This window comes from Schistocerca americana, chromosome 4, assembly GCF_021461395.2.
Source record: "Schistocerca americana isolate TAMUIC-IGC-003095 chromosome 4, iqSchAmer2.1, whole genome shotgun sequence".
Classification (NCBI taxonomy): Eukaryota; Metazoa; Arthropoda; class Insecta; order Orthoptera; family Acrididae; genus Schistocerca; species Schistocerca americana.
Genome location: NC_060122.1, coordinates 768,015,030 through 768,038,819, shown reverse-complemented (window position 1 = coordinate 768,038,819; position 23,790 = coordinate 768,015,030). Strand labels below are relative to the sequence as shown.

General features: G+C 45.4%; 2 protein-coding genes across 2 annotated transcripts in view; one reads left to right on the top strand and one right to left on the bottom strand.

The window, feature by feature from the left end:
* LOC124613204 (H(+)/Cl(-) exchange transporter 4) overlaps positions 1-23,790 on the bottom strand; it is a 416,779-nt gene that overhangs the window by 266,810 nt on the left and 126,179 nt on the right. The window lies entirely within an intron of this gene.
* Positions 12,450-23,790, top strand: part of LOC124613206 (lysozyme c-1-like) — a 31,051-nt gene continuing 19,710 nt past the window's right edge. The window contains exon 1 of the mRNA XM_047141878.1: positions 12,450-12,726. Coding sequence (XP_046997834.1) covers positions 12,458-12,726 — 269 coding nt within the window. The 5' untranslated portion in view covers positions 12,450-12,457. The remainder of the gene's footprint in view (positions 12,727-23,790) is intronic.

Genomic DNA, 23,790 nt, shown 5'->3' with positions numbered 1-23,790 from the left:
TATCCAGGAGTGCAACCTCTGCTGTACTGCACTATATCCAAAAATACTCTGGGCCTCTGCACTAATCAGACTTCGCTCGCCGATGAAGTTGAGATTAGGATAACAAAAAAACCGTCATCAAGCACGTTAAGACAGAGACCTGTGCCTAGCACAGGCGTTGCAGGCAAGAATTGCAACTTATAGTTCACTTGTTCGAGTACGTTAGTGGTCACGATAGAATGGGCCCCATGTAATGGATTTAAAATACGAACCGTTGTTTTATACTAGTATTTGGCGATTACCGCGACAGGACTGGGTATAAGTTGCAGTGTCACATTTCGTAATGCTTGGTGACGTTAAAGTTTACGTCATGGTGGGGATAACCCATTTTTGGAAGAGTGTGTAAATATGAGGTAGCGTGACTTGGCTTCTAGAGAACTATGTGGCTTACATATTAAGATTCTCTTCTTAAGATGAAGCAAATGCTACCGCCCCCTTATAGGTCGTCTCCCTTATGCTGTACCGCTATTCTGTCCTATCCGTTATTCCGCTGTCACTCGTCGCATTATAAGATATCCTTTTACTAATATTCGAGTTTATAATCATTCTGATTACAGGTTTGACTTTGTCTACTCATCATTGCAAAAAAATGGCTCTGAGCACTATGGGACTTAACGTCTGAGGTCATCAGTCCCCTAGAACGTAGAACTACTTAAACCCAACTAACCTAAGGACATCACACACATCCATGCCTGGGGCAGGATTCTGTGGTGTCACCGCCAGACACCACACTTGCTAGGTGGTAGCCTTTAAATCGGCCGCGGTCCGTTAGTATACGTCGGACCCGCGTGTCGCCACTGTCAGTGATTGCAGACCGAGCGCCACCACACGGCAGGTCTAGAGAGACTTACTAGCACTCGCCCCAGTTGTACAGCCGACTTTTGTAGCGATGCTACACTGACAAATACGCTCTCATTTGCCGAGACGATAGTTAGCATAGCCTTCAGCTACGTCATTTGCTACGATCTAGCAAGGCGCCATTACCAGTTAATATTGAAATTATAAAACATGTACCATCAAGAGCGATGTTCTCCAATTATGGATTAAAGTTAAGTATTACATCAAATACGTACTTTATTTGCTACTATTAATTCCTTTACCTTATTCCAGACCTCATGCCAATCTGCGTGAGCTTAAAAGCGTGCATTTCGGCCTCCTCTAGCAACACGGTGTTGGCTCTTCTGCCAACACTACAGATTCGAACCTGCGATCGTAGCGGTCGCACGGTTCCATACTGTAGCGCCTAGAACCGCTCGGCTACCCCAGCCGGCCCATCATTGCATATAATTATCAATCATTGTTGTCACTCAGATTTATTATTTGGGGATGGTTAAACAGGTAATATCTTACAATGTTAAAACACAGTTCACATAAAAATACTGATTAGACTAATTATTGTTCCCAGAAGGACGCTAAACACATCACATGAAACAGTCGACAATGTATCACAATTATTCTCCAAACTTTCGTACTGGTAATTTATACTTAATTACAGAGAGCAAATGTATTTCGTTCCATTCTACCTGTGTTTTCAAACTTTTGCACACTTCTGCCTCCAACATGAACCTCAGTAAAGGGTGGAGATCTCTTCTGAACAACACATTACAAGGTATCTCAGACATGCTCAATAATTTTCATATCTGGGAAGTTAGGTTGGCAGTGGAAGTGTTTAAACACAGAAGAGTGTTCGTGGAGCCACTTTGTAGCAATTCTGGACGTTGGGGGTGTCTCATTGTCTGACTGGAATTTCCCAAGTCGGTCGGAATGTGCGATGAACATGAATGGATACAGGTGATTAGACAGGTTCAAATGGCTCTAAGCATGGGACTAACATCTGAGGTCATCAGTCCCCTAGACTTAGAACTACTCAAACTACTTAAACCTAACCAAAGGACATCACACACATCCATGCCCGAGGCAGGATTCGAACCTGCGACCGTAGCAGTAGCGCGGTTCCGGACTGAATCGCCTAGAACCGCTCAGCCACAGCGGCCGGCGATCAGACAGGATGCTTATGTACGTGTCACTGTCAGAGTCGTATCTAGGCGTATCAGTGGTCCCATATCACTCCAATTGTACACGTCCCACACCATTACAGAGTGTACACCAGCTTGAACAGTCCCCTGCTGAAATGCAGGGTCCATGGATTCGTGAGGTTGTCCCGATACTAGTACACGTCCATCAGCTCGATGCAATTTCAAACGAGACTCGTAAGGCCAGGCAACATGTTTCCATTCGTCAACAGTCCAATGTCGGTGTTAACGGGCCCAGGCGGGGCGTAAAGCTGTGTGTCGTGCAGTCATCAAGGGTACAAGAGTGGGACTTCGACTCCGAAAGCCCATGTCGATGCTGTTCCGTTGAATGGTTCGCACGCTTGACACTTGTTGATGGCCCAGCACTTTTGCGGAACGGTTGCACTTCTGTCACGGTGTACGATTCTTTTCAGTCGTCGTTGCTCCAGTTCGGGCCGCAGCGACGTCGAAGATTTGGTGTTTTACCGTATTCCTGATATTCACTATACACTCGTGAAATAGTCGTATGGGAAAAACGCCACTTCATCGCTGTGTCCAATCGCTCGTGCGCTGACTCTAATACCAGACTAACTTAAATCTTGATAACCTGCCATTATAACAGCAGTAACCGGTCTAACAACTGCACCAGGCACTTATTGCCTTACAGAGGCGTTGCCGACCGCAGCGCCGTATTCTGCCCGTTTACATGTCTCTGTATTTGAATACGCATGCCTTATGCCAGTTTCTTTGGCGCTTCAGTGTAATACGTCCACACTCTGCGGACACCCAGTAACGGCGGCCTTCGAGTTCACACACCGACTACCTTCTTAAGCGCTGCAACAATGTATCTACAACAGCGCGCCAGATACGTTTATTTATGCTTCCACTGGCTTGGAGGTCTATATCGCTTACCCATGACGTGAAAGAATAAGTAAATAAATGTTTGGAAAGAAAATATTTATAATTGATAGCAGGAGGATATCGTCTCCTCACACTCTGTTCTTTTCCGTGCTCTTAAGGGCAGTATGAGAAACCATAGAGAGACATTTTCGTCCTCACAGTGTAAATGGTGAAAGTATTGTCTATTACTTACACTTCCTATGGTTCATTTGCACAATTTTCATCAAATTATGGAACAATTCAGTTTTCAGTCTATGTAAAAATGATTTGTGTCTATGGATACATGCTGGCAATTTACGGAATAGTAAGTTGCACACTGTCTTAAATTCAATTAAAATAAGGGACTAAACTTTGTCATTACTTCTGTTGCAGGTGTAAAAACAAATTTACAACAAAGAGTTTTGTTAAATATTTGTTTATGGAGTAGAATTTGCCCGGAAGGCATAATTTCTGATTACATTTAAAATTTGCTTTGGTACTTGTCAGACGTTTTATGTTGTTGGGGGAAAAAATCAAAGATTCAAGTGGCTGCATATTTAACTCATTTCTCAGCCCTTGATAACTTTAGTAATGATTAACAAACGCTATTGTTTCTTCTAGTGTTGTAGCTTGGACATAACTGTCCAGTTATAATGGCTAACTCCGTGAAGAGACGCCTCCGAAATGATTGTTAGTGAACACGATATATTACCATCGCTGTTCGCTTTGGTATAGCCAGACCTTACTTTCTTAGTGATAAGTTTCCATAGTAGATTGTCCCATAAAAAACTGACGACTGCAAATGAGCAAAATATTTTAAAATGCACGGAAAGTACACTTCAAATTTCAGTACCTGCCGGTGCAAACGCTCCCTAGAAGGATGATGCAATCTTACAGGCAAAAATTAGTCGCAAACGAGCGAACTGGTCGGAACAGCGTTCTGTGTAGTTGTCACAGTATTATGTCAGAGCTAAATGAATCGGACGTCGGTAAATTGCTGCTGTTCGTATGGGCGGCGCTTCCAAGCCAAGCTGACCTTAGGAAGGAATAGGGCATTCAGAAGCATGCTGATAGAAGCACATCATCGAATACCCCTACACCGATTTCCCTCCACAAACTTCTCCCAATCCTAATTTGTGCTCTGTCTCTAATTACCTCGCCGTCGACGAGACTTTAATTTGTAGTCTTCCGTTTTTTTATCATTTTCTTTACTGATTTCCCGAAATGATTTGTACGAGTCCGTATGCGAGTCGTCTGTGCTGACCGGTTAGGTTGGTGCCACGTCTGTGAGTGATGTAACTCTACTGGCAATGCTACTAGCTTATGGATTTCTTGTTTCACTGTGTCTGTGGATGTTTATTAATTAAAGCTCTGTCGGTTTTCTGACTACCACATCATTGCCTTGTTTACGCTTTGGTACGAGTACAAGGCTGCGTCTCCTACGCTCATACTACAGGGTTTGGACAGAATACGTAAACACCACGAGAAATGCATGCTGCAACATAAATGCCGGTGACAGCCAAGCCTGCAGGTGGCGCTGCTGTATGCGACCACGAATGACACATGTTCAGTGTCCACAATAAGTTGCAAGGGTCAGTCGTGGTCGGAACAGCGTTCTGTGTAGTTGTCAAAGTATTATGTCAGAGCCAAGTGAATCGGACGTAGATAAATTGCTGCTGTTCGTATGGGCGGCGCTTCCACAGCCAATGTAGCCGAAGTTGCTTGCATAAAAAGTTCTCGGTTTTCTTGCCGCGTCGAATTAGAGTAAAACCCCAAGCTTTTGATGATAAGCCCCTGACGACGACGGTGGAGGCAATCGTCGAAAGCTTCGGATTTTATCCGAATTTGACGTGGCTAGTAAATCGAGAACTTTTTATGCAAGCTATCAGAAGTGTTTGATATTTCGTGAGGCACAGTATGGAAGATTTATACCGCATACAGGGAAAGCGGAAAAACATCATCCGTTAAGTCACGACGCGGACAAAAGTATGTGTTGAGTGATCGTGACGCACGGTCAGTGAAGAGTATTGTGACGAAAAGCAAGACGACGATAGGTGCAAAAGTCACTACAGAGCTGAAAGCCGCACCAGCGAATCGGTCAGCACCAAAACAACACGAAGGGAGGTCAATAAGCAGGGAATTACGGCGCGAACTGGAATTCCAAACTCACTCATCAGTGATACAAATGCCCGTAACAGCCGAAGCCATAAAACCTGAACAACGTAGCAATGGAAGAAAGTCATTAGGTCGGATAAGTCTTGGTTCACACTGTTTTCAACTTCTGGTCGAGATTACGTATCAAGAGTGAAACATGGCGAGGGTTCAGTGATGAATTGGGAAGCCATGTGATGGTAACCCATGAGCCACACAATTACAATGAAAGGTCCCATTTCTGCTAAGAATTATGTGACCACTTTGGCTGACCACGTCCACCTCACAGTACAATGTTTGTTGCCCAATAGTGATGCTGTGTTTCAAGACGACAGGGCTCTGTTAACATAGTTCGCTTCTTTTGGAGCTGGTTTTGTGAGGACGAGGATGAACTGTCGCGTCTACCTTGGCCACCACAGCCGGCAGATCTCTATATTGTTGAACCTTTGTGGTCTACTTTAGAGAGAAAAATGCGTGATCGCTGTCCACCTCCATCATCGTTACCCAAAAGCTTTCCTACACCGTATTAGAGGTGATAATGTGTTATAGAAGAACAACTATAGTTGCTTAATTGTTGTAAGAGTGCGTAGATAGGTTTCGAGTTACCATTAATATGGCACAGCCTCCTGGACCACAAGTACTTTCCACAAACAGGACAGTAGCAAGTAAATTATACTATCTGATCGAAAGCCTAAAGCTGCTGCTTTTCTTAAATGTTATTTATCAGTATTTTGCTTCGGGACAGAGACCTGTTCGTATACTATACTGCGCAGAGCGTTGGAACAGCAGTTCTCCTCGGAAAAAAGCTGTTTACGGTTACTCTGTTTTTTTTTTTTTTTTTTTGTTTTTTTCGTCTCTAGTTTAACCTGACTGTTACAGCCGCTCCAGAATAATCTGTTTCTGAAATAACTGACGTTCGGGTTTTTATTGATACTACTTCCAAGTAATAAGTGTAGACTCTGAACGCAGATTTAATAATTATAATAATAAAGGAGTAGGAGATCTCGATCGACCTGTGTGGAGACTGTAGCAGAAATCTGTCTCATTGTCTCCAGCAAAGACGACCAAGGTGTAGGAGATGGGCGCGGCGACGGACAAAGCGATAGGTCACTACTTGATTTTCCTGCATCATCACTTTTGGATGGCATCAGTTATTCGCCCTGAAGCATCAGCAAAATTAATACTTTCGTTATCATCCCAAGCTTATAGCATGTCAATAAAACTACATGTATATCAATCAAATTTACTTCTCTCCAAAGGAACATTGTGGGCCTTTTCTCTTTACAAGATGTCGTAAGTTTGTTGTGCCTCCTCCTCTTTTTAAATTTTCAAACGCGGTTCCTAAAATACTTCCTAACTAGCCATGGATACATTTTACAATACAACCGATGTCCGAGGAAGACAGTGAGAAATTACTGTACTCACTGATCAGCCAGAACATTACGACCACGTACATAATCGCAGGTATGCACACCTGTGGCACGGATAACAGCGGCGACACGTCGTGTCACGGAAGCAATGAGGCCTTGGTAAGTCGCTGGAGGGAATCGGCACCACCTCTGCACGCACAAGCCGCCTAATTCCCATAATGATGAGCTCTGACGCCAAGTTCGATCACATCCCAGATGTGTTCCATCGCGTTCAGATCTGGCGTGTTGTGGGACCAGAACATCAACTGGAACATGTCACTGTCTTTCTCGAACCACCCCATCACACTCCAGACATTGTGTCATGGCGGAATATCTTGTTGAAAAATGCCACTGCCGTCGGGAAACATGATCGTCATGAAGGGGTATTTGTGGTCTGCAACCAGTGTGCGATACTCCTTAGCCGCGTGGTGTCTTGCACGAGTTCCGCTGGATCCATGGACGCCCACGTGAATGCTTCCCAGAGCATAACGCAGCCGCCGCCAGCTTGTCTCCGTCCCCCAATACAGGTGTCAAGGAGCTGTTCCCCTGGAGGAGGGCGGATTCGCACCCTCCCATCCACATGACGAAGGTATCGAGATTCATCAGACCATGTAATGCTCTGCCACTGCGCCAACGTCCATTGCCGATGGTCACGTGCCCATTTAAGTCGTAGCTGCCGATGTTGCAGTATTGCGAATGCGGTGGCCCATCGTTAGACCCATCGGTGCACTGTGTGTTCATACACCCTAGTACTCTCCCCCACAGGTCGCCGCCTGTCCTGTTTTACCACTGTGCCCTGCCTACAACGTCAGATATCTGTAATGAGGGGCGGCTGCCCAACCCCATGACGTCTGGGCGTGGTTTCACCTTGGTTTCGCCAGGTGTTGAAGACATTCGCCATAGCACTCTTCGAACACCCGACAAGTAGTGCAGCTTCCGGTTAATCACAGTCTGCCCTCGGTCAGGCAGACAGATCGCGCGCCTTCTCCATTCTACACACGGACACCGCTCTCACTGTGCACAGTGCGTGTGTCTGAAAAGCAAAGATTCCTTGCCAGGTGACGCTGCTATCGCCTGGACGGATTTATGTAGATAGTAGGGCGGTGGTGATAATGTTCTGGCTGACCGGTGTAAGTAGTTTAGGGGCCATTCTTGCACATTCCACATACACTTCTCCTGTCTAATAGGCCACTTAACAATGTGGTAGGTACGGCATTGTCACCGCAGTGCTATATCGCGTCTTTGTTGCTAGTTCCTAACTGTTATCGTTGTTATTAAAATAGCTAAGTACCTTTGACACTGTGTCAACTGTTTGGGGTAATCTGAATCGTTACATTGTTCTTATAAGATCAGGTTCGCCGAGATCGTTTATAAATATTTTTATTGAGTAGCCGTTTCGACAGATCTGTACTGCCATCATCGGATCTGAAAGTTCAATAAGTTTATTTACCTGTGTTGTCATCATCGGATGTTGTTGTTGTGGTCTTCAGTCCTGAGACTGGTTTGATGCAGCTCTCCATGCATCATCGGATAAGGAAGTTTAAGAAATTTATTGATGTTTTATTTCATTAAAAGCAATAGAATCTGCGACATGAATATTCGAAAAATTTGTTGCAATAGAGGTATGAAGCAATTGGGAGGACGACTACCGTATCCTAGCTGCACATTCAATCACTGATACGAATGCAACCCACCAAATGTTTTAGTTACTCCAGTGCACAGATCTGTCGCAACCAGCAATCAGTAAAAAGATTTACTAGCGATCTTGGCGAAACCGATTTGTTAAGAATAACATATTAAAATAGCAATGACAGTTTTTCCTAATATTTAAAAGCAATGGAAATCTTACGAATATAAATTACTCGTTTTTTAAAAAACTTTTATTTAAAAACCAAATGTTTTAGCAGTTTGATAAGCCAGTTTTTTACCAGTTATCAGAATTTTTTTTAGAAAAGCCTGTTATAACCTAGACCAAACAAATAACAAAAAATACAGGTTCTTTGGAACTCAAATAGTGGTATCGGTTTTAATTAACTGGTTTATTCCATCGCTAGAGAGGAGTGCCGGACCTGGTTCTGATCCAGCAGCAGATGGCCGATCGTTGGTCTCGTACACCGATCAGCCAGCGTGCAGATGTAGCGTGCTAATCCTCAATCTCCCCTCAGAAAACACTAGAAGGTTAGAAGCCGTCTGGCTTGCCTCCTTCCATTTATATGCTAAATTCATCTGCCCCTTGTTACGACTGGTGATAGGCAGGACAGTTACGTTTTATCACACAAAAAGTCTCATGACCTTATTTAAAGCTGTGGAACGTATTTTATGAAACTGCAGTGATTGTCAGTTCCAGTCTAAGAATGCTTGAAAACAGCTCAGTTCGCACTCAGCTGAGAGCAAGTGAAAGGGAAGACCGCACGGCATTCAGAGGGTTTGTTCCGGATTACCCATGTCAAGGAGCCACCTGAGAGGGCTCACGGAACTCTCCAATCAATCAAGCTAAGACGGTGTTCGCGGAATAAGGCACGGTTGGGCTCTGTAGAAGGCTGTGGGCGGTAGTCTCAACATTTATGGCGAGAAATCACAAGTCTCTGAATGTCTGGACAAAGACGGTGGGAGGAGATGCCTCGTGGGGCTCCCGTCACTTCGGTAGGCTTCCGGAAAATGTGTAAACAACGCTCTGATTCGCCCGTCGCCTACTGACGTCAGACAGCAGACTGGTGAAAGTATGTGTGGGCGTTTGCAAAGGGGACATACCGTTGCCACAACACTGTTAATCCCGGTTCCAGTGATAGCATCATTTTACGAGGGGCACCCATAAAAAGCCGAATATTTTTTAAAGCTGTAGATTTACGAAGTGTTTATAAAACAGCCTTATCCCCTTCAAAATATTCTCCATTACAACTAACACATTTGTCCCACCAGTGCTTCCACAGTTCGAAACATTTTATGCAAATATCTTTAGAAATGGCCGGAAGCTCCTCCCTCGTTTTTTTCCTTGACTTCCTCAATGTTATCAAATCGGTGTTCTTTCATGCCCCTTTTCATGTGTGGAAATAAGTCACACGGAGCTAGATCAAGTAGTAAGGTGCATGGGGCAAAGGCACCATACCATTTTTAGCCAAAAACTGTCCAATAGAGATGGCTGTGTGTGCAGGTGCATTGTCGTGATGGAAGAGCCAGTCTCCTGTCTGCCACGAATCACATCTTTTTTTGACGATACTGTGGCACAGTTTCCTTAAAACATCCATATAAAAGGTTTGACGGTCTGTGAGCACAAGCTCTCGAATTTGTTAAATATTTTCGGTCATTTTATGGATGTCCAGAACAAGATTTGTCATGAGTTTTTCCCATAGCGTCATCTTGGTAAGCTGTTTTCAACATTAAAAACAATTTCAGCAGCATTTTAACCGAGTAGAAAAGAAAATTTCACAGCCGCGCGTTGTTCACTTAAAGTTGTCACCACAGGAAACGAAACAAGAACAACACAGCGCTAGCAAAAGTAATCACTGCAGACAGAGAGAACAGGCCACGTCAACAATACAGGCGGCACTGAACTTGGCAATGAGTTGCGCTATACACGCCTAGCGGTAGAAATGCGTACTACGCAAGCTCCGCCCACGGCAATGTTATTCCTGCTTTCTTTCGGGTACCTTCTCGTAATTTATTATTCAATCAGCCACTGGAGTAACTCAAACGTTTGGTGCCTTCTATTCGTATCAGTAACTGAACATGCAGCTTGGATATGAAAGTCGTCCCCCCAGTTCCTTCATACCTTTATTGCATGCAATCACTTTTTATAATATTCATGTCACTGAATCTGTTGCTGTGTCATTACTTTCAATGTAATAAACCATCAGTTTAATTTCATTTGTATTTCATTTGAAGTAACTTGTAGTTTTCTTCAGTTTATCATTATTATTATTATTATTATTATTATCTGATGATTGAGTAAAATTACTCATTCAATAGGATTTTATAGCAATTCCCCAAGGACCATTTCTGAGATAGCGATTCCGTTGGGCAGTTAAAATTTTATAACGGTTATTAAGCGGTCTGAGACGGAGTCTATGCATTTCCATCATTTCGGTACGATTACACAACCACACGCCGTGGGATTTCGCAACACGATACACAAAAGGTTAAAATACTAAGAGTATAAAATTCACAGACATATGGCGTACACGATTCTTCCCTTCGGTAAACCGTCGACAGTGGCAACAACAAGGACATTCGGCCACCGAATTAAAGGACACTACTGGCCATTAAAATTGCTACACCATGGAGATGTGCTACAGACGCGAAATTTAACCGACAGGAAGAAGATGCTGTGATATGCAAATGATTAGCTTTTCAGAGCATTCACACAACGTTGGCGCCGGTGGCAACAGCTAAAACGTGCTGACACGATGAAAGTTTCCAACCGATTTCTCATACACAAACAGCAGTTGACCGGCGTTGCCTGGTGAACGTTGTTGTGATGCCTCGCGTAAGGAGGAGAAATGCGTACCATCACGTCTCCGACTTTGATAAAGGTCGGATTGTAGCCTATCGCGATTGCGGTTTATCGTATCGCGACATTGCTGCTCGCGTTGGTCGAGATCCAATTACTGTTAGCAGCCTATGGAATCGGTGGGTTCAGGAGGGTAATACGGAACGCCGTGCTGGATCCCAACGGCCTCGTATCACTAGCAGTCGAGATGACAGGCATCTTATCCGCATGGCTGTAACGGATCGTGCAGCCACGACTCGATTCCTGAGTCAACAGGTGGGGACGTTTGCAGGACAACAACTATCTGCAGGAACAGTTCGACGACGTTTGCAGCAGCATGGACTATCAGCTCGGAGACCATGGCTGCGGTTACCCTTGACGCTGCATCACAGAGAGGAGCGCCTGCGATGGCGTACTCGACGACGAACCTGGGTGCACCAATGGCAAAACGTCATCTTTTCGGATGAATCCAGGTTCTCTTTACAGCATCATGATGGTCGCATCCGTGTTTGGCGACATCGCGGTGAACGCACATTGGAAGGGTGTATTCGTCATCGCCATACTGGCGTATCACCCGGCGTGATGGTATGGGGTGCTGTTGGTTACACATCCCGGTCACCTCTTGTTTCCATTGACGGCACTTTGAACAGTGGACGTTACATTTCAGATGTGTTACGACCCGTGGCTCTACCCTTCATTCGATCCCTGCGGAACCCCACATTTCAGCAGGATAATGCACGACCGCATGTTGCAGGTCCTGTTCGGGCCTTTCTGGATACAGAAAATGTTCGACTGCTGCCCTGGCCAGCACATTCTCCAGATGTCTCCCCAAGTGGAAACGTCTGGTCGATGGTGGCCGAGCAACTAGCTCGTCACAATACGCCAGTCACTACTCTTGATAACCTGCGGTATCGTGTTGAAGCTGCGTGGGCAGCTGTACCTGTACACGCCATCCAAGCTCTGTCTGACTAAATGCCCAGGCGTATCAAGGCCGTTATTATGGCCAGAGGTGGTTGTTCTGGGTACTGATTTCTCAGGATCTATGCACCCAAATTGCGTGAAAATGTAATCACATGTTAGATGTAGTATAATATATTTGTCCAATGAATACGCGTTTGTCATCTGAATTTCTTCTTGGTGTATCAGTTTAATAGCCAGTAGCGTAAAGGAAATGACCCGAATCCTGAAATCAATGCAGCTGGTACGAGACTGGGGAAGAGACAGACAAGGGTATCCGGTCAGAGCGGTTACTGGACAGTGTTTGTTTAGGGGCTCGTGATTCAGCCGAGCCGTGCGCGGGCGGACTTTGCCCAGTTTGGCGTCGGCGAGGAGTGCCGATTGCCGGTAGCCGCCCGCGGCTCCCTCCCCCACCGCTGCCACGGCGGCTGGCGCGTCTTCCCACGGCGCCCCCACCTGCGGCGGCCGCTCGCTGGGCCCGGCGCCGCGCTCGCCACACCAGTCTCCCAGCATCCTCGGGCGCGATGCGACGACCTCCTCAGACTCTGACGCTGCCGGCGCTGATTTCGACGGCGCTGGCGGCCGGCGCGTGGCTGGCGCTGGTGCGCGCCAAGACGTTCGAGCGCTGCGAGCTGGCGCAGGAGCTGCGCTACCGGCACGGGCTGCCCGCGGCCCAGGTGCCCACCTGGGTGTGCATCGCGCGCTTCGAGTCGCTCTTCAACACGTCCGCCGTGGGCAGGCTCAGCGGCGGCAGCCTCGACCACGGCCTCTTCCAGATGTCCGACGCCTACTGGTGAGCCGCGCTGCGCTGCACCGCCCGCATCAGGCCCACTTCCCAATCAGCCCAAAAGTGGAAACATTTTACCCATAACGGGGCGACGGTATACAACAAAGACATACTGTTACTGCCAGCTTCCCAATTTTTGTACGGGTTTTGGGTCTTCCGTGGACCACGTAAACAACTACTTCATCTACATCTACATACATACTCCGCAATCCACCATACGGTGCGTGGCGGAGGGTACCTCGTACCACAAGTATCATCTTCTCTCCCTGTTCCACTCCCAAACAGAACGAGGGAAAAATGACTGCCTGTATGCCTCTGTACGAGTCCTAATCTCTCTTATCTTTGTGGTCTTTCCGCTAAATGTAAGTTGGCGGCAGTAAAATTGTACTGCAGTCAGACTCAAATGCTGGTTCTCTAAATTTCCTCAGTAGCGATTCAGGAAAAGAACGCCTCCTTTCCTCTAGAGACTCCCACCCGAGTTCCTGAAGCATTTACGTAACACTCGCGTGATGACCAAACCTACCAGTAACAAATCTAGCAGCCCGCCTCTGAATTGCTTCTATGTCCTCCCTCAACCCGACCTGACAGGGATGCCAAACGCTCGAGCAGTTCTCCAGAATAGGTCGTATTAGTGTTTTATAAGTGGTCTCCTTTACAGATGAACCACATCTTCCCAAAATTCTACCAATGAACCGAAGACGACTATCCGCCTTCCCCACAACTGCCATTACATGCTTGTCCCACTTCATATCGTCTGCAATGTTACGCCCAAATATTTAATCGACGTGACTGTGTCAAGCGCTACACTACTAATGGAGTATTCAAACATTACAGGATTGTCTTTCCCTTTCATTTACAAATATCTATATATTTTTGAGTTAGCTGCCATTCTTTACATCAATCACAAATCCTGTCCAAGTCATCTTGTATCCTCCTACAGTCACTCAACGACGACACCTTGCCGTACACCACAGCATCATCAGCAAACAGCCGCACATTGCTATCCACCCTATCCAAAAGATCATTTATGCAGATAGAAAACAACAGCGGACCTACCACACTTCCCTGGGGCACTCTACATGATACCCTCACCTCTGATGAACACTCACCATCGAGGACAACGTACTGGGTTCGATTACTTCTAAATAAACTTCCACTTTTCCCAATAATTTTTCATTCGATGAGAATGCTGTTGTCTTCGAACTTCTGACTACTTGGCTCCAGTTTTATTGTTTAGTTTTCTCCTGAGGTGAGAATCCAAAACATTCTATGTAATAAAACGGAACACGTGCAGGCGGCCTTTCGATGGTACTTACGCTTTAGCTACCAGTTTTGGTGATTCAGTACATCATCTTCATTCTGTAACTGACGCTGAGGGGGTGAACCCCAATCGTATACACGATCCCATCAGTGGCCAACGTCTATGAACTGGTTTCCGTGGACATCTATGCTTCAATGGTTCAAATGTCTCTGAGCCATGGGACTTAACATCTGAGGTCACCAGTCCCCTAGAACTTAGAACTAGTTCAACCTAACTAACTTGGGTCCGCAGCTCGTGGTCGTGCGGTAGCGTTCTCGCTTTCCACGCCCGGGTTCGATTCCCGGCGGAGCCAGGGATTTTCTCTGCCTCGTGATGACTGTGTGTTGTGTAATGTCCTTAGGTTAGTTAGGTTTAAATAGTTCTAAGTTCTAGGGGGGTGATGGCCATAGATGTTAAGTCCCATAGTGCTCAGAGCCATTTGAACCTAACTAATCTAAGGACATTACACACACCCGTGCTCGAGGCAGGATTCGAACCTGCGACCGTGGACACCTATGAACTGGTTTCCGTAGACTACTGTAACAGCGATGATGTGTTTGCAACCGTCAACTACCAACTACAGACACTACGGAAACCAGTCTCTATCGGTCCATCATGGACAGTGGACATCGGCTGGTTAAGTAATCGTCAATGTCAATAAAATTCATCAACAGCCGTGTAACTTAAGATATTGCTTTCTTTTATTGTGAAGGCTAGCAGTTTCAGCATTTCATGACGCCATCTTCAGGAGTGGATAGATGCGTATGCGGCCTGGAGCTGACATTATGAAATACTGAAACTGGTATCATTCACAATAAGATAAAAGAATATCTTAAGTTACACGGCTGTTGCTGAATTTTATTGACGCTGACATCCACGGAGATCAGGTTGGTTGGCTGGTTGGTTGATTTGAGGGAGGGGGCCAAACAATGAGGTCGTCGGTCTCATGTGATTACGAAAGCATGGGGAAGGAAGTCAGACGTACACTTTCACAGGAACCATAGCGGCATTTGCCTGAAGCGAGTTAGGGAATTCACGGAAAACCTAAATCAGCATGGCCGGAAGCGGGTTGAACCGTCGCCCTCCCGAATGCGACTGCAGTGTGGTAACCACTACGCCAGGGTGTGCGCATGGCAGGAGGTGGAGAGGTTCCATTCTTCCAATATTTTGCAGGAGCACAACTGTGTTAATCTAGGCGTCATGGTGTGGGGAATCACCACGTATGACTTCTCGTCAAACTGGCAGTGATTGAGGGGCCGAAGCGCACAATAACCCTGGGTTCGTTGTGGGGCGGCGGTGGGGTGGGTGGACTGCTAGCCTGATGTGGGGTTGTGAACTACTGAGGGCTACGACGGAACAAAGCCTCTCTGTCGTGTCTAGGTCCCTGGTTTCATACATGACACACGATACTCCTACTTTCAAAACATGCTGCAAGTTACATTTGAAAGCCCTCAAAACTGCACTTGAAAAGATTGTAAGTCGTATCATTTGCTTTCAGTTCACTTTCGCAAAATTATAGACTTTTTTCCGTTTCTGTGTTTCATTCACTTTTTCCCTGACAACTGTTCTCAGTTCAGAGAGCGCAAAGAACGTCGGCACAGTCAGATTTTATTCTGCATACTCTGATAACACATCGACGCATTTTAGCGCCTCGGTGTAGTTGATAACAGGTTCCTCGATCGCCTAGTTTAGGCTCTCTTCCCCTACCGAACATACTTTCTTCGTTACATCCACTTAGCTGCTCAATTAACGATTCATACGCATCGCTCCTTGACCATCAGTGGATTTCTTCATCTTCGCAACCAGAAATTTGTATTCTAAACTACAACAGACTTCTTATTCCTTTTTTCTTTCAAAAATCGCCGATTGGTCCTCCATATCATCATTCTTCCCATCGCAAGAGGCCGATACATCGATAGAAAAGCGTGACCTTTTATGTAGCCGACGTACAACAATGTCGGACTTCTTAGCTGCAACCATTAGATCTGTATGTGTCTGTTAATAGTGCAGGATAGCATGACATACAGCTATTGCGACCGCGTTAGGTATGTGGTCGTATAATTTGTTGAAGATATTTGATATTTCTAGAACATTACATATTTGCCAACGAAGATATCAATAGCCCTTATCGTGCCTCTTAAATTCTTCATATTTCACTATGATAGAGCAGCCTTACATCAGAATCAATTCTTCAGCCAGCTGTGGCTGTGGATGCCTCTTTTGACAGCGCACGTTACTGAAGGGCAGTCGATCTTCGTAACACACTTTCCTGGAATAAATATATTGCACGTCCATTCGATGTGTATGTGTCTGGTATATCCGTTGATGAGGCTAGAACCGTCGAAACAGATCACTGTATAATAAAATGAAGACCATTTAATCACAGTCTGATTTTTTCCCTTATCGAACGATAACGAGCCTAATAATATTTTACGCGTTTATCTCGTAAACAAGGCGGCAGTTATTATTTGATGTAATCTCATTTACCCGCGTTAGTTCTGTTTCTCTCTTTTAGTCAATTACCTGCCAAGTAATTTATCGCAATGAGCACGCAATCGCCGCATTTCAGCAACAGCCGATTATGGTCTCTCCAATCTCTCCGTGGGCGTTACGAGGTAGTTACATTAACTACCTCTAACATGCGAATAACTGGTAATGTTCTGTGGGTCTTCATTCTCGTGTTTAACAGAAACAGAAACAAAACCAGGGATCGTCTAAAACAAATGATGGTGATGATTGTGGCGGCAAGTCGCGCATAGAAAATTATTCTGTGGACGTGACTGTCGTATTTTCTAAAAGTTCAAATGGCAATATTTTCCTTCTATGAACTCAGTGCTTTTCGGTTATTATTTTAATAACAATAGCCGTCATGAACCCTTTATAGTGTGTTTTCACAATTCCTATTACAGGCTTCTTGGGGCGTAGAGGGATTAGTAGATACAGTTCTTACAAGGAACACACGACCGCGAATGACCCTTTGACTATAAAATAAGTCTGAAGATCGGATCACTTTCAGGTCTCATGCTTCACTTGAACTTTGAAGAGGGCGCGGTCGTCAATGCTTATTGTAATCATGATGACAGCACATACTATTTTTGTCCGACCACAACAATGGCTCCGAGAAACCGATACTTTAGTAACCAGAAGGGTTGACTATGGTGCTCCACGGACTCGCCGCACTTTCTACTTTAAAGAGCACGTCTTTCGTGACGAAAAAGAGAACCCGACGAAGAGCACTTCAAACACGACCCATGCCACGGGCTCCTGTAAAGCACAGAGGCAGGTTCATCGTCCCCGCTGTGTGAGTACCGGCGACCCCGAGATTTTAAAGTGATCCTGTCTTCAAACTTATTTCACGTTCAAACGGTTCATTTCCGGATTGTGTTACTTATCAAAACTGTATCAACGAAGTCCCCTATACAACCATTACAAACCTGTAGTTTGAATTATGAGACACGCCATATATTACTCATTAGGTGAAGCATACAACGAATAAGTTCTTTACCGAAAGACAATTACGTCCAAAAGCGTTTACAGGCTCTTAATAAAGCAGCATACACATTAAGCGAGCGGAGCGAAAGAGTTCGTATTTTGTAATACAATCACAGCAGTTCTACCTCTTCGTTGTTCATTAAATTACTTACAGCTTAATTCATTGGTCTAACATTTGCTGTAGTTTTGTCCCGAGGATCAAATCTCCTTCATATTTCAAGTAATTGTTCTTCGGGACTGCAAGTAATCGCTTTGGCGTCTGAGACTGACATGTTATTAAGGGAGTGAATGATTAGCACTTTCGTTCCTGGGTCCATTGTTTTCGCAGCGGTACAAACTGCAGGTAGAGGACACATCTACGACATTTCACAATACGGACACTGAAAACCATTCACATATGAAAGAGACTGAAACAAGAGATAACCATCACAATAAATTCAAAATAAAAAATATAAACTGAGCTCCATAAGTATAATATAATAACTCACGTACCATACACTTCAGCAGCATTTCTTCTTTCTGGTTTTGATATTGGCTCCTAGTGTCAATATTTATATTTGAATTCTATCCCTATCCTGTGTAACTATATCGTCTACATCTACATGGTTACTTTGCAATTCACACTTCAGTGCCTGGCAGAGGGTACATCGAACCATTTTCATACTACTTCTCTACCATTCCACTCTCGAATGGCGCGTGGGAAAAGGAACACCTAAATCTTTCCGTTCGAGATCTGATTTATTTTATTATGATGATCATTTCTCCGTACGTACGTTGGTGTCAACAAAATATTTTCGCATTCGGAAGAGAAAGTTGGTGATTGAAAATTCGTAAATACATCTCGCCGCAAGGAAATCGCCTTTGTTTCAGTGACTGCCACCCCAACTCGCATATCATATCAGTGACACTCTCACCCCTATTACGCGATAACACGAAACGAGCTGCCATTCTTTGCACTTTTTCGATGTTCTCCCTCTATCCTACCTGGTAAGGATCCCACACAGTGCAGTAATATTACAGGAGAGGACGGACAAGTGTAATGTAGGCTGACTCTTTAGTGGGTTTGTCGCATCTTCTAAGTGTTCTGCCAACAAAGCGCAGTCTTTGTTTCGCCTTCCTCACAATATTTTCTATGTGGCCTTTCCAATTTAAGTTGCTCGTAACTGTAGTTCCTAGGTATTTATTCGAAAGGGCCTATGACACTACCTTGCGGAACGCCAGATATCACTTCTGTTCTACTCGATGATTTACCGTCTATCACTATGAACTGTGACCTATCTGACAGGAAATCACGAATCCAGTCACACAACTGAGACGATACTCCATATGCACGCAATTTGACTAATAGTCGCTTGTGAGGAACGGTATCAAAAGCCTTCTGGAAATCTAGGAATATGGAATCGATCTGAGATCCCTTGTTGACAGCAGTTACGCATGAAAGTAAAGACTGGCTTAACTTTTGACTACAGATGACGATTCCAGACACTTGTTAATGCCTGACATATTCTGTATTACGCCAGAACTTCAGAATTCGTATACCCACACTACAGCTATACAGAAACTGTTTCTCTTGGACAATTCAAAACGTAACTAAAACATTTTATGACTATTAATTACAGCACCTAGACAGCCCTTCTTTATAACATAGAATCAGTAATCATTGCTTAAACTGAATCACCGATGGCACATACACATCACAGCAGACTATGACAGATACATCTACGCATTTTTCTACCACCATTAAAGATTTGATAAACCGATACACATAGCATTTGCATAGGTTTAGAGAGATTTTACGATAATGTTGACTGGAATACAATTTCTCAAATACTGAAGGTATTGTATTGTATGGTAACCGGGGACCTAGAAACGACGGAGAGGCTCTGTCCCCGCCGCAGCCACAGTGGTCCGCAACCCCACGACGACTACCACAGTCCACTTCAGCCCTCCGCCGCTCCACACCGAACCCAGGGTTATTGTGCGGTTCGGCCCCCGGTGGACCCCCCAGGGAACATCTCACACCAGACGAGTGTAACCCCTATGTTTGCGTGGTAGAGTAATGGTGGTGTACGCGTACGTGGAGAACTTGTTTGCGCAGCAATCGCCGACATAGTGTAACTGAGGCGCAATAAGGGGAACCAGCCCGCATTCGCCGAGGCAGATGGAAAACCACCTAAACACCACCCACAGACTGGCGGGTTCACCGGACCTCAACACAAATCCGCCGGGCGGATTCGTGCCGGGGACCAGGCGCTCCTTCCCGCCCGGAAAGCCGTTTGTTAGACCGCACGGCCAACCGGACGGGCAATTCTGAAGGTAGTTGAGATAAACTACAGCGAGCGAAAAAATTACCTGCAACTTGTACAGAAACCAGACTGTATTTACAAAAACCAAATGATTTGAAGATCGGTAGAAGTTAAGAAGGAACTGTTGTGGATTGGCAAGACAGCCAACCCACTGTGAGAGGAAGCCGAAAGGCACGCGTTTAAGCTCACGCAGGCTGGCGTGAGGTCTGGAACAGGGCAAGGAAATGAAACTAGCAAAAAACGTACGTAGCTGCTGGAATACTTAACTTTAATCCATAACTGGTGAACATCGCTCTTGACGGTACATGTTTTACAGCATCAATAGTAACTGGTAATGGCGCCTTACTAGGTCGTAGCAAATGACGAAGCTGAAGGCTATGCTAACTACCGTCTCGGCAAATGAGAGCGTAATTTGTCAGTGAACCATCGCTAGCAAAGTCGGCTGTACAACTGGGGCGAGTGCTAGGAAGTCTCTCTAGACCTGCCGTGTGGCGGCGCTCGGTCTGCAATCACTGATAGTGGCGACACGCGGGTCCGACGTATACTAACGGACCGCGGCCGATTTAAAGGCTACCACCTAGCAAGTGTGGTGTCTGGCGGTGACACCACAGGATCTGAGTAGCCCATCCCCGAAGTTGTTCACTGTTTAGACTAATTAAGGAGTGATGGGAACCTAGGAGTTGCTTGGGAATGTAATTGAAGTTCAAGTAGAAGAATAAAAAAAATTGACATTAGCCGAAGACATTGTAATTCTGTCAGTCATGACAAAGGAATTAGATCAGTTGAACGAAATGGATAGAATCTTCGAAAGAGTTTATATGATGAAAATTGACATAAATAAAACAAGGGCAATGAAATGTAGCTGAATTAGGTCAATTGATAGTGAGATTAAAAACGAGACTTTCAAAGTAACGATGAGTTTTGTTATTCCGGCAGCAAAATGGCTGCTGGTGGCTGAAGTAGAGAAAATATACAAGGGGCGTTCAATAAGTGATGCAACACATTATTTTTCTCGGCCAATTTGGGTTGGAAAAAAGCGTAATTTATTGTGGAACATCTTAGGATATTCCACCTTCAGCCTCTATAGTTTCATGACCTTCCGATAGGTGATGGCGCTATACGTGTGCTTCCAAATGGTGCCTGTAACGGAGGTGTGTTCCAGGCAGAAAGCCGGAGCATCCCAGATATTTATAAGGACCTGCAGAATGTCTACGGAGTACTAGTAGTGAACAAAAGCGCAGTAAGTCGTTCAGCGAGGCTTCTGACACCACCGCAAGAAGGTTGTGCAAACCTGTCCAATTTCCCGCGTGTCGGCCGGCCGCACACAGTCACGCCGTGACTCCTGCAGTGTTGGAACGTGCGGGCACTCCCATTCGAGGCGTTCGACGTATCACAGTCAAACACTTCCTGCTTAACTGGACGCGTCTGTCAGTAATGCTGACTCACTCGTCCACCATTTGGGGTACCCAAAGGTGTGTGTTTCTCCGCTGCGTTGCTCGACGCCTAACAGAAGGCCACAAAGAGCAACAAACGACCATTTGTGCGGGGTTGCTTGCGCGTTGCGAGACTGACCGTGACGATTTTTTGTCGAAAATAGTCACAGGCAAGGGAACATGCGTTCATCACGTCGAACCGGAAACGAAACGGCAACCCATGACAAAGCAAAGCCTCACACAAGTCCGTGCACCCGAGAGAAGCTCACAAAACTTCATTGGACTGTTCTTCCTCATTCATCTTACAGTCCGGATCTTGCACCTTCCGACTTGCATTCCTTTGGCCAAATGAAGGCTGCACTTCGTGGAAAACAGTACGTGGATGCTGGGGAGGTTATCGGTGGAGCAAGACGTTGGCTCCGTCGTCGACCAGTAGAGCGGTACCATGCGGGCATGGGGACCCTCCCAGTAGGGTGGCGTAAGGCCGTCACATCGAACGGAGATTATGTTGAAAAATGGGGTTTTGTAGACAAAATATTGGGGAATAATATATAGTATTGGAATCCTGAATAAACCCAATCTGCTTTCATAAAAAAATGTGTTGTATTACTTATTGAACGTCCATCGTAAAATGGTGCCTGATAGTAGGAATAAAAGCGTTTCTGAAAAAGAGAAATTTTTAACACCGAATATAAATTTAAATCGCAGAAAGTCTTTACGAGATTGTTTGGAATGTAGATTTACACGAAAAAAATTGTGTATGAAATCTTATGGGACTTAACTGCTAAGGTCATCAGTCCCTAAGCTTACACACTACTCAACCTAAATTATCCTAAGGACAAACACACGCACCCATGCCCGAGGGAGGACTCGGACCTCCACCGGGACCAGCTTTATACGGAAGTAAAACGTAGACGATAAACAGTTCATACACGAAGGAAATAGAAGAATTTGACATGTGGTCCTAGAAAACAATGTTGGAGATCAGACAGGCAAACGGATATCCAGTGAAGGGGTACTGAACCGAAATCGAGGGAAAAGAAATTTATCAAAAATGGCTCTGAGCACTATGGGACTTAACATCTGTAGTCATCAGTCCCCCAGAACTTAGAACTACTTAAACCTAACTAACCTAAGGACATCACACACATCCATGCCCGAGGCAGGATTCGAACCTGCGACCGCAGTAGTCACGCGGTTCCGGACTGAGCGCCTGAACCGCTAGACCACCGCGGCCGGCAGAAATTTATCACAGGGCTTCACCAAAAGTAGAGATCGGTCGACGGGACGCATCATAATGCAACAAGGAAAAGTCAGTTTGGTAATGGACGAAAGCGTGTGGGGGAAAAGTTGTGGGAGGAGACCAATGCTTGATTGTGGTAAGCAGATTCAAATTCACGTGAGCTGTATTAGTTGACACAGAGATGAAAAGTCTTGCACAGTTTCGACCACCATGAAATGATGCATAAAACCATTCTTCGGACTGAAGACCACTGCAACACGGCTACTACGATAAAGGAAAACAATAATGGAATCATAGGAAGGCCTATTTACGCTGCAAAACATCACCAGAATTTACTAATCTCACTCTCGGAGCCATGCGTGACCGTTACGGAAGTCATTTGCCGGCCGCTGTGGCCGAGCGGTTCTAGGCGCTTCAGTCTGTAACCGCGCGGCCGCTTCGGTCGCAGGTTCGAATCTTGCCTCGGGCATGGACGTGTGTGGTGTCCTTAGGTTAGTTAGGTTTAAATAGTTCTAAGTTCTAGGGGACTGATGACCTCAGATGTTAAGTCCCTTAGTGCTCAGAATCATTCGTTACGGAACAAACAGAAAACGCCCAGAACCATGAATGACCGAAACTTAGTCGAACGGCACAGACGTCTGTCTTCATATTCTCTGAAATTCGTCCAATTTAACGATAGCTAGTCTTTGCATGATATTTATAATAGCCAAACACTACAGCAAAGATGTGGAAAACGTGCTGAAAAAGGAAACAACACTTTCTGGGACCTGGGACGAAGAATGCTGCTACCAGTTTTTATGACATCACAAAGCAGGTTGTTCACTTCCCATTTGTAGAACCTGGAAGCAAGGTGAGGAGCGTGTTCCTGCTATTATGTACGTCATTTCTGATTTCAGCGTTAACAGAAGACAGCAGAGAGTGACCTGGATGACGGCCTTTTTTCTTACTCTATATGTCAAAAGCAAGAAGCCCTTGTCCTGACTGTAGCCACTGAAGGTCTACGCGAAAGCTGTACTGATGGCGTTTGCAGACAGGATGTGAAAGAAGGCAACAAATTGTAAAACGACGATGACACGGCTGCGGCAGACGGGAACCTGCTGGGGAGTGGAAATGGGGACGCGCCGTGACCTCGGAAGGCGTTCGGGGTAGACCCAGCTTCGTAAGAGAGCCGCATGCAAATCGTGCGCTGATGCAACAGCAGGCTGCCGACAGCTGAAACAAAGCCCGGTTCCTCTCACATGTGGTCGTACATACATTCCTAATGCATGAAGCAACGAACGGCACAGTAACTTGACT